The sequence below is a fragment of the Chelonoidis abingdonii genome, chromosome 3 (assembly GCF_003597395.2).
Source record: "Chelonoidis abingdonii isolate Lonesome George chromosome 3, CheloAbing_2.0, whole genome shotgun sequence".
Lineage (NCBI taxonomy): Eukaryota > Metazoa > Chordata > Testudines > Testudinidae > Chelonoidis > Chelonoidis abingdonii.
In genome coordinates, this window is record NC_133771.1 from 40901707 (window position 1) to 40920152 (window position 18446).

Below are 18446 nucleotides of genomic sequence, written 5' to 3' on the forward strand. Positions count from 1 at the left end.
GGAGAGTACGGGCAGTGGGGCCGCTCCCATAAGGAGCTGCTTCACACGGGTTCGTCGCCAGGCTGCCTTTGCTCTAATGTCCTCGATTTGTAAGGAACTTGCAGGATGCGGGCACTCTCCGTCAGATGGGATTCCCTCCGGACTTGATGGCAACCTCTAATAGCGATCGTGGGGGTTTGTTCCGCTTCCCTCTTTATACCTTGGCACCCATGGGCTAAGTCGAGAGCATCTCGCAGTAGATGACCGCTCCTCAGGTACAGACAGTGATGCTTCTGTAGTTTTATTGGATACAGAATTTCTTCCAACGTCCTGTCCTCTAACTCTTGGTTTAGCTGTAGTGCTGTCATTTGTTAGTCCCGCACATTTCACCCGCAGAGCATTGGTGCTCTGACATGCTTCGGAGTGCACGTAGGAAGAGACCAATATGGGCACTGTCAGAGCCTCTGACCCGGTGTCTTTCCCCGTCTGGAGTGCCCGCCGCGCAAAAGTGAGAGAGCTAGGATGAGAGATCTTGCCATATAAAAACCTACTACTCTATACATAGCAGATTTTAAAAGTCAATTATAGTCAAGCTACACAAGGTGCAATATAGCCCCCAAGCCCTGTAAAGATACCATAGCTATCCTCCAAGAAGAACATCATGACCTATTATCTAACTAGATTTACACCATTAACAAACTATCTACAACTAACTAAAACACCTAATAATAGCGTAGAACTAGGTAGACCGGGCTTGCAAAACGCTGGGATGTGGAGGTAGCTAAGCCGTCACTCCACGTTCCAGTACGGACCGACACGGGCGGTTTTTATGTAAGAAGGAATGAGCGCAGAACGGCGGTCGCCACTAGACGCATGCGGTCATGAAGATAAGATGATGACTGCCACTTTCAAACGGCGAAATAGTCCGCCTCCATCTCGCACGCCCCGCGATATTACCTACTTTGTGTTGGTCAGACGTCCACCGCGTACAGCCGGCTCACGACCTTACGCCGCCTGGCGGCCCGACCGTGAGGGTTGCTCGGTGGAATTAATCCGCTCAAGAACGTGCACGCCGACAGCCGGCTCCAGCACTAGATAGGGCGCGCGCACACCTACTTGGAATGGATATGAGCAAGCACTCGAAGAAGAACTGGAAGCTATAAGAATGAGAGTCACAGTTAAAAGGAAACAGAGCAGGAATTCTGACAGTGGTTAAGTATTAAAAGGAAATTTCAAAACACTATGTAGAAGTCTGACACATTGAGTACATGATAAACCTCCACTAAAAATTTTAAATTAAATTAAATTAAATTAAACAAAAATAAAAATGAGAGACTATTTACAAATGTAACTGAAGGTAGGATGAAAGTCACTAAAACATACAGAATACCTTACTTTGAGAAATCACAAAACTCAGTAAGAGTTAGATAATGAAGATAGACATCTGGAGATACAATTGTACAGGTGTGTGACAGATGGAGACAAATAAGGTGTCAAAACAGGAGAGTAAAATATGTTTGGGCTGTTGGGTTTACTACAAAAAATTAATTCCCTTTTAAAGTAACACTGGTTATAAATTTGATTGCATTCCACCCAGACATTTCTTCTTCCCCTGATTACATGGACTCAAAGTTGGGGAGCTTTGAGAAAACAAGAGAGGGTCTCCCTGCTCTCAGTTCTGGTGCCACAACAGTCCCTGCTTCCAAGAGTAGCAACTGGAGAAAAGTCTTGCTCAGCTCTCACAGCCATATGATGGAGAATATTCTGTGCAGACAGAATCTTCAGAGAATTTAGCTGCCAAACTCTTAACAAATCTCTATTTAGCATTTGTGAACTGAGTTTTTCAGAGGTTCATAACTTGACCCAGTTTGGCCATATTTTCACCAGGATGTGCTTAAGGTACATTTCTGACACTAGGTCAAAATTTCAGGCCCGTTCCCCAATGCATGGATGCACTAGAGTAGGGGTCGGCAACCTCTGGCACGCGGCTCACCAGGGTAAGCACCCTGATGGGACAGGTCAGTTTGTTTACCTGCCACGTCAGCAGGTTTGGCCAATCACGGCTCCCACTTGCCGCTGTTCACCCTCCCAGGTCAATGGGGGTGGTGGGAAGTCGCGGCCAGCACATCCCTCACCCGTGTCACTTTCTGACATCCCCATTGTCCTGGGACAGTGAACTGAGGCCAGTTGGAGCTGCGATCGGCCGAACCTGCCAATGCGGCAGGTAAACAAACTGGCCCAGTCTGCCAGGGAGCCATGTGCCAGAGGTTGCCAACCCCGGCAACCAGAGCTTTTCAGCAAAGATTTGTAAGAATTTTTTTCACCTGGGCAAAATAATGTATTTTCTACTAACTATGATCTGAGAAACGAGTGAACTGTTTGCACAGAAGTGTCTCCAAAATAGTTCAGCCTGACACAGATACCTGACATGGAAATTTTTGCTCCAAATGGTTGAAGTTTGGCAAAGTTATAAGCAACTGAAAACAGGGTCTTATAATGGAAAGTGTTAGACAACCTTAACTACAAATGTTGCTAACTCCACTGTCAATAATAAATACACTAGGCTTTACTGCATATGTGTATTTAAATATAATACCTAATAAATCTCTTATCCAATCTGGAACTTGCCCCCAAATACCAAAAGACAAGAAAAACTCTTTCTGGACTCAATTGCTGATAAAAGGTTGCTCTACTCTGTGGTTTGAGTAGGCTGGAGCTCCAGTGCCTAGGCTGTCTTCATATCCACCTATGATTTCCAATACACATGGTAAAAAGTGAATTACTTACTTCCTCACAAACCAGCTCCATTCCATCTTTTCCAAAACTGGTCTGTTAGTCACTGTGAGAGTCACCAAATTCCCTCTCCAACCACACAAAACTTCCAGCTGTGCTTTCTTGTCCTTAGTTATATTGATTCAGTACAGGGATTCTGCTATAGCCATGAAGTACATGAATGGCCTCCCAACATGTGTAATTCTTTAACTCTTTATCAAAGATTAAATGTTCCAAAGAACCTCTCTGCATCACAGTTTTTAAAAGTTTAGATTACCCAAATAAAGAACTGAAATGATTCCACAGACACTAACAGTTGGAGAAAAAGGCAATAAAGGGAAAAGGCAGGGCTGCCAAAAAATTTCTCCAATATATCTGTTTAAGAGAAGTTTGTATGATAATGACAGCTCACTAATTTAGCTGGTGAAATGTTTCCACGAAACCAAAACAAGGGTTACAAGTCTTAACAAAATAATTAAGAAAGCCTATAAAAAGTACCAAAATAGAAACAATTTTAAAGAATTATTTTTCATTGTTTTGAATTTCCAACATCTGGCCTGAAATCCATTAAAATTTATCTTTGATACAAGGAGTAAATTTTTTCCAGTACCATATTTTACATGAAGGAAAAAAAAACCACAAAAAAAAAACACAGGAAAATAATAGTGCACTTTGAACTTATAATTTCAGTAAAAACCATCATCTAACTTTTAACGGCCCAGTTGGCAGTGCTGACCAGAGCCACTGCAACCCAGTCCCTTCCATTCCACGACCCAGTTCTGGGTCGCGACCCACAGTTGGAAAACCACTGATCTAACAAAGATGAGGCAAAGAAGTAACTTTCATACATTATTAATAGAAAGTATCCTTTTACACTAATTAAACTATAGTTAAATCGCTTTGCTCAATTCATTTGGAAATTCAAAACAAGTTCTTACTCGCAATAATTAAGCTCAGCTTCTGATCCTTTAACCTTCAACTCATGCATTTTTAAGAGTGTATGTTCTGGGGAGGTTTAAAGACATAAATTTTACTGGCTGCGGAAATTGTTTTAATTTGCTTTTGCTTAAGATGTAAAACAGTGTCCCAAACCACTTGTGGACAGAGGGCAAGTCAAACACGGAAAACTGTACCTATACTATAGTTAAGATACATCCATTTGACTTTTTATCTTTTATAGCTTGTTATACCTACCCTTTGAAAATTTTCTTTCTACTTCAGTTATTCCTCTGGTTCCTTTTTTATTTTAATAGTACTCCAACTTTCGAGAAAAAAATTAGTAAAAGACTTGAACAGATATTAAAAATGGTTTTCTTCCAAAAAAAAAAAAATTAGTATAAAGCCACAGCTAATAAAAACTCAAGTCAGAGTGCAGAAAAGAAATAAGGATTTTCCTAACATGCATTAACAGAAAAATGCATAACATGAAAAGTTTCATTACCGAAGGAACAAATATTTACCTTTGTTGCAAGTTGTGACACAGAAGATGTAACTTCATCATGAAGAAACTGGTCCTTATTCTTGGGGCGGGGGAGGAAGGAAACACTACAGTCAGTTATAGTTGAAAAGTAAGTAATACTTGTTTCAGAATATTCATGATGTCTCTATTTTACTCATCTCATCTCAGTGGTAAATTATTATGAAAATATAATATTCAACTGAAATGTTAATAAAACCTAATGAAAAATGAAAGACGTAAACAAAACCTCATTCAGATCAATGCCAAGCTGTGTTTCAAAAGTTACAGACAAACCATCACAATATATAAAAGTAAAGAAATAAACTTCCACCAGGGATTAACTTTACCTCAACATTCTATTGATGTCGTTTTGAACTTTATTTGAAGTCTCATTTCAATGACCATGTTTTACTATCATCTCATGTATAGAGCTATTTTTTTCCCTTGGACGTTATCTTACTAGTTCTCATAAGTTAAGCAAGATGAAGCCTGCTCAACAGGTCAAGCCTGCTCATTATATAGACTGGAGACTTTCAAGGAAAACCAAAGTACTGCGGGAAGTGCTAGCACATTTCTCTCCAACTCGGAGCTAAAACTATTATCCTACTGGGGCACTAGTATACCATGCTGCCACAGGTGCAGTCTTCAAAATGAGACAAGGTAAGATCCTAATCACCTGTGATAATTAGAGACTCTATGCATGTCTTCCTTAACATCCTACCCAAATTCTATTCTGCTTACACAAATTCCCCACCATGGGCTATAGTCTCCTACTTCAGTTCCTGACCCTAACTGTGGTGTAGTGTTTCTGGAACCATTACACTGGCTGTTATATCCCAGAGAAAGCTGCATTTTGGAGACAAATATAGTGATATGTACAATAGCAGTAGCAGGCCTAGTTGTTAGAGTACAGGACAACATCAGGACCTCCTGGGATCAGAAGAAACTAAAAAAATTACTTGCTGGGGCGTTTGGCAAGTCAGTTAGCTAACTAAAATGCAGAAGTTATCTTTAAAATGGGAGAATACTACTACAGATTGGAGTTGAAAGGCTCATAGAGTTATGGCTTATATAGTACTTTAACAATGAAAAAGTGTTATACAAATTCTAAGTATTATTAAATGGTTAATACTTTTCTTTTAAAAAACGTTGAGGCTTTGAAAAGGAGCTATATTAAAAATAAAGTCATCCCTCGCCCCCCATTTTCACCTCACTCCTGTGTCAGCTCTAACAGAGTTGGTCCAGTTTACAAGACCTTATGTTCTACTTGATGGCACTTTTTGTTTTTTTATGTTTAGATGTAATGTGTTATATAATAAAAACAATATATGGAGATATACCTATCTCATATAACTGGAAGAGACCCTGAAAGGTCACTGAGTCCAGCCTCCTGCCTTCACTAGCAGAAACAAGTACTGATTTTTCCCCAGATCCCTAAGTGGCCCCCACAAGAATTCAATTCACAACCCTGGGTTTAGCAGGCCAAAGCTCAAACCACTGAGCTATCCCTTCTCCCAAAAGAGAAATACAATTACATTTCTGACTGCTTCATCCAATCAATTCAAAATTTCTGAGCATATTCCAGGCATCAATGGGAAGAAACCTACTCATGTTGGTGAAAAGTGAAAAAATAAAAGGAGGAAATGGAGGACACACAGAGCACCTGGCATCTGGTTAGCAGAGCTACCAGGTTCAACCACCTCTTTCATTGTCTATAGAGCAAAGAACCAATTGACAGCAGCCAGTAAACACAGTCCATCATACCAATACTCCTCATTTCAGCTCAGCCCATCCTCCCACTACAATTTAGACAGAAAAAGAATGGGAAAGGGGAAGGGAGGGAGTTCCTGGCATTGGGTGGGGATCTGCAGGGAGTCTATTAAATAAATAGGCAAGGGAGATTGACACAGGAGAGTAAAAGAATGCAAGGTACTCTTGCTGCTTGCAATGAGCTTGGCCTACACAAGCAACAACGTGTGGCCTACTAGTATTTTAACTAAGGGTTTGGTGCACAATTAATACCAACATTAATCCCAAACTCTGCTGATCTTCTGTTGCAGTCTGAGAAGTAAGATTCTTTGTATGTCTTCACACATACAAATATGCTCATGTAATGGAAATGTGAGCAGGGTAGGGGAACACCACAGACTTAATTAAACAAATTCAAATTAGCTCAGTGAACCCCCCAGGAAAGAAATGGATGAGAAAAAAGCCAGTTAAACATTTCCATCCACACTTATTGTATCTTTATAAATATATATTTTGAACATAGTGATTTCAAGATGACAATTATTACTATTAATGAAACTATATTCCCTGCTTTTTTTCTTTCAGCACCACACATTACTAAATGCTTTTGTGATTGATAAATAATAGTATATATTTATTTCTCCTATTATTATAGGTGGGGAGAGATTACAGGATTTTTTTTAAAAAAAGGTTTTATTGTAGAATTTCTCTACTTGCATATTTCATGCTTAGTTTCCTTTACCTTGCCAAATTTTCCTACATAATAATTTTTGATGTTCTGCTTATTTCAGAATTATTCACTGTAATTTAGGTTTAAATAATGTACAATATTAGACTATTTCTTTTCGCTTCCATGTTGAACTCTCAGGCCTACAGTCTTCTGTTGCTGAACAGGTAACTAAATGCTAATGTTCCATGCATTTGGGAAACTCTGATCAAAAACAACTTTCTTGGTTTGGCAAGTGTCCTTTGTTGGACATACTGTAAACCATAAAGTACTCAAGGGATTAATTCAATAAGCAACAAACTTTTTTATACAAAGATTATACTGTTGATCTACTTTTCCTCAGTTTCTCTTGTTGTTAAGTAATAAACTAGTCTCTTTTGATCATTCATTTTATTATTAAAGAATGTATCAAAAGGGACACACAGGACAAGAGCTGCCCTACTACATAAAAGGCAAATTATTAATTATTTCCAATCAGTGCGTCAACCTCATACTAAGCAAGTCTGGATGTCGAAAATCAAAAGCATGAAAAAAGTAAACAATTGATAGCAATAAGAAAACATCTATAAAACAGATTTGGGTAATGATCACTTTTACAGAAAATTCTTAAATATAAATTGTTGCTCTCCTGCTCACCTTTCTTAATTCCCCATCCCCCTTCCCCAACTGATCAAGGAGATAGGTATTGTGATTTTAAAATATCTATATTGTGGTGATTACAAATTTAGGCTAGGTTAAAAACTTGAGATATTTAATTTCTGAGGGAAAATATCAAAGGATATTCCCAGCCTCCCGCCATGCCTGAAAATATGCTTTGAAAAAGGGATCTGAAAATCACCCAGGAAACTACAAACCTGCAAATTAGCCTGTATAGTTGGAAAGATTCCTGAGTCACAGATTACAGATCAAACAGTAGAACAACTATATAGGCTGATCAGAGACAGTCAGCACAGATTTAGAAGAGGTGGTCATGCCACCTGATTAACTTCTTCGAAGAAGTGACAATGAGAGCTGTTGCGAAGTAGTAGATAGTTTACTGGAGTTCAAGCTGGCTTTGGTACTGTGTCAAAAGAGATACACAGGACAAAGTATAGTATAAAGGCAAAATTTCTTGTCTGAATTAAGAATTGGTTTCAAGGCCAAAAGACAATGGTAAACGTCAACAGCTTCAGGTACAAGGAAGCAAAAAGAGGTAGTGGAGTGACATTAGCATTATGCTCCATTTTGTTCATTGTGCATGAATATATCTGGAAAAGGGACTCTGCATATTTATAATCATGTCAACATTTGAAGATGAGTGATCGTGTTTAAATGAACACAGAAAGAACGGACATAGTCAAAGCTTTAGTGACATATTTCATTTAATATTACAACAACTACCTGAAATAAAATAAACTTGGCTTGGAGGTGAGCACTGTCACATGACTGAGCATGCAGATGTTAGAAAAACTAATCTGCACATTTCAGAAGAAATTAAGAAGGGTTGTGTGTCAATATTACTCAGCAATAATTCTTTTACCTCTAGGACATAAGGCTACATGTTCAAGTACCATGCAATGATTTGGCTGTATATCAAATGTTGACTACAAAAGGCGCTGCATTGTAAAGTGCCAGCCTTTCGAAAAGTCATAAATCAAAGATCCTTCTGCTAGCAACAGTGGATGAGAACTAGAATAGGTGATCTAATTATAAGATTGCCAAGATTTTAGGCTTCATTTTGTGAGATTAATTTGCCTATTTTCAGAGGAAAGTAGCTAAAATCAATTTGGACAGATTATTCAACTTTAGACTTCCTAGTACTATCACTGGTGAAAAATATTAACTAGATTATTTCAGAGGAAGAGTAGATTCAAGATATGAATTAGTGGTCAACCACTGTTTTCTTTTTATTAAATATTTTAATTCTTCCCATTATTTTATGTACCTCCATACTGAGCCACCTCAACCTTCTCAAGTAGAGTTGGGTTCAAAAGATCATGTTATTTAGACTTTTCTCATTATAGAATGTTTTTAAAAAAGGAACACCATTGAACCATACAAACCTAAAAGTATCGCTGGTCAGAAAAAGGAATGTCCATGATGCTGGAAATTCTGACATTTGAAATCAGGATAAAAAGTAAAAATATAAAAATATTTTGCAGAATGGAAATTCTGAAACAGTTTGATTTACCAAACATTTGCCAAACAACATTTTCTGAGGGAACACAGTTTCATCAAAATTTTTTTAGCCACACTCTACCCAAAAGGTGACATTTCACACACACAGTAAAGTGCATATTTGTTACCTGCCTCCTGATCCAGAAAATAAGCCCTCCAAAGCTGAGAATGCAGTCACACCATTTTAAAAGAACACAGTATTTGAAGCCTATATGTATAAGCACCCAGAGGCATTTTGACATGACAAACACTACATCTGAAAACTCAAAAGCTCTCCCCCATCAGTTCTGGCAACATATCTCAGTTTAGCATCTGAAAAAAAGTTTTCAAATGTTGAAACAGAACACAGTATTTTGGAGATTTAGCATTTACTTTATTATTAAATCCACTGTTTTGTTTGGTATGTTGCTTTTAATACCAATTTTGGTGTTAACATAGGCCTATCTGTACAGTACTTCTATATTAGGCCTAATACTGTAGTCCTTTCTCAGGCAAAGCTCCCACTGAACTCTTAGGGAGTTTTAGCTAAATAAGGACCAGAAGATCAGACACTATTTATTTGCTGCAGAATTCATTCACTAGTTTTGTTTAATGTCTCCATAAGGGAATCTGTAACTTGAGTGTTCAATTATTGGCAAAAAGGTTTTACTCTTTTACCAACTTCATTTTTTATTTTAAACCATTTTCTTCGACTGAATCCTCAAATGATTAAAAGTTTAACCCGGATGGAAAAGCTTAATTCTCTTTCAAAACCTGTATATTTTAATTTACTTCCTCTAAGTCATTATTTTATATGTATTACAATAGCACCAAGAGGTCCCAAACAATGCGCACTGTTCAAACATATAGAAATACATTAATTAGCTGATTTCTTATGGGCAGGATAGGGGAGGGGGATCTTAAGGAGAGAAATGAAGGAGAAGAGATAGCGGCTTTATGGATCAATTAATAGAGAGCATTCCATGCATAAAGGCCAGCGTGGAAGAAGCCACAGAAGTATTTCTGTGAAAAGCTGACATTGGCATGCCTGGGAGCAGAGCAGAAGTGGCACATGAAATGACATGACAAGAGCTAACAAGTAGGGAGGAGCAGAGTTATGAGGGGCCTTGAACTTGATGTAATGAAGCCGGGGAAGCCAGCTGTGGCCAGTGCGGCCTGGAGGGATACCCCCTTGTTGTATCAACCAAGCAAGGTACTAACAAACTTCAACAGGACTTTATTTTTAAAGTGGAAACCTCTTTACCAAGCTGCTGCTGCACCCTCTGTAACTCTCACTCTGCCTCCTCAACTCCTCCCCGCTCCTTCCTGTTTCCTGTCCTTTCATACTCCCAACAGCCAGTGCTCCCAATTCTAATAATTATAAGCAACATCTAAACGGTTTGAGCATTAGTCTGCTAAACCCCAGGTTGTGAGTTCAATCCTTGAGGGGGCCATTTAGGGATCTGGGGCAAAAATCTGTCTGGGGATTGCTCTGCTTTGAGCAGGGGGTTGGACTAGATGACCTCTTGAGGTCCCTTCCAACCCCGATTTCTATGACTCCAAACACCACACACCTCCACACCAATGGAATGACTGACCCAGATAAGGGGGATGTGGGGCACAGGAGGAAGAGAAGATGCACTGGGACATAACAGAGCTTCTCCATCAGCAAACTCACATGCTGCAGACCCTTGTGGACATTCAAGTTCAACAATCCTGGGCTCAACTACCATTGCAGTCTGTGAAGAACTGCTGCACAGTACTTCCCTACATGCCACCTCAGCATTCCACATGACCTCAGCGCGCGCATGCCTATCCCTACCACTCTACACTATACTGACCTGTGAGAACCACAGCTGATGTATGTGTAGCTACAGTGGACATCAGTGTTCCTTTCTCTTTTCATTTATTAAGGTTCAACTTTTTTTAATTGAAATGTGCTTCCTTGCAGGTATTTTTGGAGCTGTTTTTTGTTAGTAAATAAAACTTTTGTTTGGAAAGGTATTCATCATTGTCAGTTTACAACACATGGTATATAAATCCTGCTAGCAGTGAAAGTAGTGGTCTCATACATTCACAATCCATAGTATTAGTGCCAAACAGTGCAGTCATCGTAAACACACAGCAAGCATCCCAATATTAATAGGTCCACTGTCAGTGACAGATGCACAGATGGGCATCTAGCACAACACAATTCCTAACAGGCCCCCAAACTGCAGTGCCAGGTTGAGCACAGTACACCGCAGCACATTAATGTGGCTTACTGTTAAAGCTCTCCTTCAAAGTCTCCCCGAGCAACACAGCTCTGTGCTAAGTTCTTCTAATAGCCCTTGTGTCTGGCTGTTCAAACACAGCTGACAGCCACTCCACCTCTGCGGCAACCTTTCCCCCTTCGCTTCGTAGATATTAAGCAAGACACAACAGGCAGCTATAATCACTGGGATATTTCTCACACTGAGATCCAATCTGGTGAGTAAACACCATCAGTGCCCTTTCAATCTACCAAAAGCACATTCAATTGTCATTCTGCACCTGCTGAACCAGTAGCTGAATCTTTCCTCAGTCCTTCTGAAATGGCCAGTGTACAGCTTCATGAGCCAGAAGAGCGAGGGGTAGGCTGGACCCCGAAGGATCGCTATCGGCATACTAACACTGCCCGTGGTAATCCGCAGGCTGGGGGAAAAGTCCCTGTTTGTAGCTTTCTGAACAGGTCTGTTTTATTAAAGACATGAGCATCATGCACATTCCCTGACCAGTGAACATTAATGTCAGTGAAGCATACACAGTGAGCCATCATCAGTTGCATAACTATGAAAAAGTATCCCTTTCTGTTGAGGTACTCTATGGCCAGGTGCTCTGGGGCCAAAAAAGGGATGTGTATGCTATCAACTGCTCCGTCACAGTTCAGAAACCCCATAGATACAAAGACATCCACTACATCCTGCACTTTGCTGAGAATCACAGTCCTGCATAGCAGGAGACAATTAATGGCTCTATACCAGCGGTCGGCAATCTTTCGGAAGTGTGTGCTGAGTCTTCATTTATTCACTCTAATTTAAGGTTTTGTGTGCCGGTAATACATTTTAACGTTTTTAGTAGGTCTCTTTCTATAAGTCTATAATATATAACTAAATTATTGTTGAATGTGAAATAAATAAGGTTTTTAAAATGTTTAAGAAGCTTCATTTAAAATTAAATTAAAATGCAGAGCCCCCCCAGATCCATGGCCAGGACTCGGGCAGTGTGAGTGCCACTGAAAATCAACTCGCGTGCCTCCTTCGGCACGCGTGCGATAGGTTGCCTACCCCTGCTCTACACACTTGCATGATGGTGGATTTGCCCACTCCAAAATGACTTTCCATGGACCAGTAGCAATCTGGCATTGCAAGTTTCCCTAGTGTGATTGCTACTCACTTCTCCACTGTCAGTGCAGCTCTCGGTTTAGTGTCCCTGCATTGGATGGCTGGGGTGGGCTCAGCACACTGATCCAGGAATGTGTGGCCTTGAGCATCTGAAAGTTCTGCAGCCACTACTCATCATTCCAAACCTACACTATGATGAGATTCCACCAGCCAGTGCTCGTTTCTTGGGCCCGGAAGCAGCACTCCACCATTTGCATCTGCTCTGTGAACACCATCAATAACCTTGAAATAATTCTTACCAGGTCTCACAGCAAAACAACTGCCAGGAACAACAACAATTGCCATCATGTTCCCTGTGGTTCTTCTTGAAGCTCTGCAAATACCAAAGAATCATACATCCTGTGCTTGCAATGCTCATGACAATAGTGCAGATTTGTGCAGGCTACATGCTTCTACCAGAGATGGTAGGCAGCGACAAGTCTTGCACAGATTCATAGGGATTTGAAAATAGACACAAATATTACGGAACAGAGATATTATGGGATGAAGAATACTGCATTATAGGAAGTTCACCTCTTGCTCCCAGTCACTTCTGTGCAACTCAGTTCTGTTCCACCATGCATTGCCAAAACTACTCAAAAGACATTGCACTGAACGGTGACAGGTTTCACACTGGAATACCTATCCATGGTGCACCACACTCTGCATCAACACACCACTCCTGGTGAGTAAGAACAATGCCAACAAAAGGACTTAAGTATGCCTGTGCATAAGCAATATACTAACTTTGGCGTCTGCATGCCAACATAAGTGGTGTCAGCAAAACTTTGTAGTGTAGATATGGCCTCATTGTCAATAGCTGTGATTTTTATGGACTAGAGGGAAGCAATGTAGGATTAGGGAGGCCAGAGATGGGGTGGTTACAGTAATCAGAGTGGGAGATAAGGGCCTGCAGAAGAGTTTCAGTTGTCTGGACAGAAAGAAGAAGGCAGAGTTTAGAGATGTTACGGAGTAAGAAGCAACAAGATTTGGATACAGATGAACTGTGCAGTGTAAAGAAAGGAAGAAGTCAAATATAACAGGTGACAGTAAGGACGGTGGTGTTGACTACTGTGGGAGAAAGCAGAAAGTAGAGGTTTGGGGACAAAGAGAAAGAGGGCTTTTTTGCAGTGATTTCAAAGAGAAAGAATAATAAGCAGGATTGGACAGAAGTAGACTGGTCCACCTCTCTTCTCCTGACCTACAAGTCATCAATGCAAAGATGGTAATAAAAACAATATGAGCAAATAAGGTCATCCAGACAAAAGATGTAAATGGAGGAGAGAAAGGGACAGAAAGAGCTCTGTGGGACCTTTATGGACAGTTGGAGAAAGAAAGAGGACTTAAAGAGTTGCTGAAGGAGGGATCAGAGAAGAAGGAGGAGAGCCATGAAAGAACAGTCATGAAAGCAAAGGAAAAACAATGTTTCAAGAAAATATGTACAATTGACAAAGTCAAAACCAGTAGAGTTCAAGAATGATAAGGATGAAATAGAAGACTTCAATTCTGGCCAGGAAAAGGTTATTAAAAAACTTGTCAAGAGAAGTTTTGCTAAAGTGCAGAAGACTGAAGCTAGAATGGCGGAGACCCAGGATGCAATTGCAAAGACAGGAATGAGGCATCATTGTAAGCGACATAATCTGAGGAAATGGAAAGCAAAGGGGAGAAGCTAGTTGGATTAATATTTACTGCTTTCACTTAACAAAATTAATTTGATTTAATTATGAACAAAATTGAAATACTAATACTTAAGTCCATTCCAGACTTTTAGTAGAGTATCCCAAATCTCTAAATGAAGAACCAGGAATGAAATTAAAGTAGAAATATGTCTGGCTTACAGTCCAAATCAGAATGTGCCTGTTAGCAGAATCTCTTCTCTGAAGCTAAAAGACCAAGATCTCATTCTCCAATTCAGTTAACTTAGCCAAGCTGTTCACAGAGCTTTACTGTTTCTTGATCCTTAACATCAAAAACTGATGTCATTGCCCTTATTTGATTTATTTCACTAATATACATCTGAAAGTTTTACTGATTTCTTATCCACTCCTTCAGGCCTCAGTTTTATTAATTTAACATGAAAGCTTGTGTCAAAACTGTACCAAAGACTTTTAAACACATTAATTAGAAAGATAACTACATTTCTGTAGAGCCCAGCTTTGAAATATTCGGTGAGCAGGTCTAAACTGTAATTAACATGAAACAAGTCTCTGCATTTCTTTCTATTTGAATATAATAGAAATTAAGATCAAATGAGAACAGGTCAAGGAAGAGGAACTCCAGTATTTTATATTGTCTTTATTTTCTTCCTTTAATTTAAGAATGAAAATTTTGCTCAATTCTCCCTCCCGCCGATAACATGTAATCAGCTATCTTACTAAAACAGTTAACAACATCTCAGGTATAGAGTCACATATCATACTGACACATCACTGACATCTTAAAGTTTCATTTGCTATATACTTTTAAAAATATTAAACATACATAAGAACTTTAGCCAATGAGCACTTACTCAATATGAATGCCAACGCATTAAGTCCTACAAAAGTACAAAACATATTTTCAAGTACAGACAACTGACAACTTGAATCACAAAGAGTATCTTACAAAGTAAATTTATATTCGTCATGCAAAGTTGAAAAGCTCTTTGAAAGCACAGCAGAAGAGCAAGTTAAGGAGAGTACATTAGATTTTACTAAATACTTGTGCTCTTTAGTTTTATTAAAATCTACTCATGTATTAATTCTTACTTTAGCCAACAAAGTACATTTTGTGCGCAAAAGGGTTTATGCACATAATTAAAAGGCATTTTTGTGATTTCAGAAAGAATTGTCTAGTAAAAAGTACATGAAGTCAAAATTTATAGTCTGACTAATCTTTCAGAGTTTGTCTTTTCACTCTCAGGAAACAGTTTTAAACAGTGTCTACAACCCACCCACCTTTGTGTTATGCAGACACTTTCACCTTCAGGTAGCTCAAGGATGATGATTCTGTTTTAGGAAACTTTTGAAATTGCATTGGAATGAAAATCTTTTCATCATTTTTGTGAAAATGGTGTCAAAACGTCCATTTTCTGATCAAAACCTGAGCTTTTTGACTTGAGAAGATAGGGTTAGGTTGGTGTCTGTTAAGGGTATGTCTACACAGCAGCTAGAAGCTACGATTCCCAATTCAGAGACACATGCTAGCTCTGCTCAAGATAGCAGGATAAAATTGCAGTGTGGCTGTGGCAGCATGGAAGACAGCTCAGGCCAGCCATCTAACTACACCCACCAGACTCCCTATGTATGTAATTAAGAGGTTAACAAAGAAAATACATGTATGTACAAGCAAACAGGGAATCATACGTCTTAGCTGCTATATTATGGCAGTTAGGGCACTAACCAGCAGTGTAGGAGAAGACCCTGCTCTGGATGATTCAAAGCAGTTTCAGATCACTCTGAAGCAAACAGAGTGAGAACTCTGAATCCCAGTCTCCCACAACCCAAACCAGTAGCCTACTCACCAGGCTATAGAGTGAAAGCTTGAGCTCTCTCCCTAAAATGCTTTTTCAAAACAGATACATATTTGCAAAATGTTTTGGCTTCAACAAAAAACATATTTTTACAAGATTTCATTCGGTCTAAAAATGTTCTGACCAGCTCTCTCTCTGACAACATAGATGTTACTTCAAATTATTTTTAAAAGTAAGAAACTATAATAGCTATAAATGTTTTAACACTAATTATGTAAACTGTATGCCAGAAGTCTTTGAAAATCCTATTAGACTTGACTTATAAAAATATAGGTATCTGATTTTAATGCTTGGGGAAGACAATACACCACAAATTCAAAGTGAGATTGAAATGGTCTCATAACACAACCTGAAAATATTGATTCTCTCTTAAGAAACTAGAAGATTAGCAAAAGAGAACTCAGGAAAAAGGAATAATGATCACCTTAAGGGGATCTATTTTGTCACCATGAAAAGTAAGTTTATGCCAAAAAACAATACTGAGCTCTCTCATTTACTTACAAGCATGCAAACAAATATTAATTTTGTGGTCCAGCCACTGAACCATATATTCAGATAATTGAAGAGATCCTGGCTCCTAGTTCTTGTTGAGCTAACTCTTTGATCAGGCCAAATATTTATGCTATTACAGCATGATTAGTCAGGCTGTGCAGTGAGGAGGTACACAGTATTAGGGGGTGAGGATTGAATCACTCTCAAGCAGAATTCATAGCAGAAGCAGACCCAACTCCACAGCTGTATGTTAGAAGCATGATCCTATTCCTTAAGAAAGTAGTGGCAAAATGCATTTCTCTCAATGGTGCATGATCAGGCCCTAAACCATACCAACTTCAATCTAATTGGTTGTACAACCTTACATCCTCCTTAAGACTCTTACCTAAATACTGAGTTGTAAAAATACAGACTCTTTGTTTTGAGTGATGTTCTAGATAGATAATTCATTTGAATTAAAACAGATTCATCCAAAACAGCTTTCAGAGTGGTAGCCATGTTAGTCTGTATCAGCAAAAAGAACGAGTACTTGTGGCACCTTAGAGACTAACAAATTTATTTGGGCATAAGCTTTTGTGGGCTAAAACCCACTTCGTTGGATGCATGCAGTGGAAAATACAGTAGGAAGATATATACACACACAGAGAACATGAAAAAATTGGTGTTGCCATACCAACTCTAACAAGATTACTCAGTTAAGGTGGGCTATCCATTTTTTTCATGTTCTCTGTGTGTATGTGTATATATCTTCCTACTGTATTTTCCACTGCATGCATCCGATGAAGTGGGTTTTAGCCCATGAAAGCTTATGCCCAAATAAATTTGTTAAGTCTCTAAGGTGACACAAGTACTCTTCGTTCTTTTTATCCAAAACAGCCTTAGCCATATTTTTAAAAATTAACATACTCTGACTTTTCATTTTCTCTCTCTCTCTCATATAATAAAAGGTTTAAATAAAGAAAACCTTGTTAACTAAACAAATGTTTTACACTACATTTAATATTTTACTACAATCATCAAAGTTGTTTTGATTTCAACAAACAGGCAACTATAGCTTATTTTGATTTACAGAGCTCTATAATTACTGCACTAATATATAACACAGATTCGGTAAAAAATTTCTGACTACACACCAATGGTAAAGCATCAAGAGTTATTGAGTGAATAACTCCGCATACTCCTGTGCTGGCACACCCATCCAGTAAAATTAAACTTCAATCAAATGCTATAATTACAAGGTACTTGCAAAAAAAGAATTTATCAAAACTGGTAATAGAGGTAAGCCATTAGACTCACAATTACTAATGTAATCAGTAACTATTTTAGTTGTTCTGTTTGACATTTGACTAATACCTCTCCCTTACCCAAAGACAGCCTTTACTCCAGCCTGTAAATGTATCTTTGCAGTATTTATACCATCTTTTGTGTGCTGAGGGATATCTGACAGCGAAAAGTCTTGAAACAACATTGTGTCTGCATTAATAATAGTAACAGCTGCCTCTCTTTAAGTATAAAAACACTCCAGCGATAACCAAAGTCCCCTTCCCCCCTCACATACACACACTTTTATGTTTAACGGGGATTATGCCTTTGGGTATCATTTGTTTATTGTGTTTAATGGACTAGTTGTAGTGCCTGTGCCTGGGGGTGGGAGAAAGAAAGTGTCCTGTAGTATGAAGTCGTGGGAATGAGTGTGGCAGGTCCCAGCACTGCTAGAGGACGGTTTTTAAGGAAGGAATCACAGAATCCTAGCAAACAGCAGCAGTTTATACCCACTCTACAAATGCCTCGTCGTTCCCGAGTCACGCCACGCCTCGCCACCCAATGGGGACAGACAAGTGACCCGGGGGAGTGGGTCCCACAGGGCGCAGGGGAGTGCCGACATGCTGGGCACACTTGTTATTAACCGAGTCCCACTCCGGTTACCTGCGCGGCGGAGGTGGCGGCGCTGGTGGCTGGCTGAGGTGACGGCGGCGGGTCTCGGAGCCGGGTCTCTTCCTCGTCGGGAGAATCGTCCAGGAGAACTTTGCTGCTCTTGTTGAGTTTCCACATGATGGGGCGCGGGGGTCCCGCCTCACTCAGCCCTGAGACTGAGGGAGGAAAGGGAGTGACTCCGCGGCCCCGAGCGCGTCTGCGAGCGCACTGGGGCACTCACTGCCCGGGGCGAGGGGGCTTCCCCTCCCTCCGGCCCCGAACCAGCTCCCTCCCCTCGCCTGCCCC

At 39.6% G+C, this 18446-nt stretch overlaps 1 protein-coding gene across 3 annotated transcripts in view; it reads right to left on the reverse strand.

Annotated features, from left to right (window-relative positions):
* Positions 1 to 18446, reverse strand: part of LOC116835954 (testis development-related protein) — a 46970-nt gene that overhangs the window by 28242 nt on the left and 282 nt on the right. For 2 of the 3 annotated variants that reach the window (XM_075063699.1, XM_075063700.1), the window contains exons 2-3: positions 18153 to 18316; positions 4212 to 4271 (exon numbers count right to left, since the gene is read on the reverse strand). In XM_075063699.1, coding sequence (XP_074919800.1) covers positions 4212 to 4271; positions 18153 to 18278 — 186 coding nt within the window. In that variant the 5' untranslated portion in view covers positions 18279 to 18316. The remainder of the gene's footprint in view (positions 1 to 4211; positions 4272 to 18152; positions 18317 to 18446) is intronic. The other variant, XM_075063701.1, reaches the window with a different exon arrangement.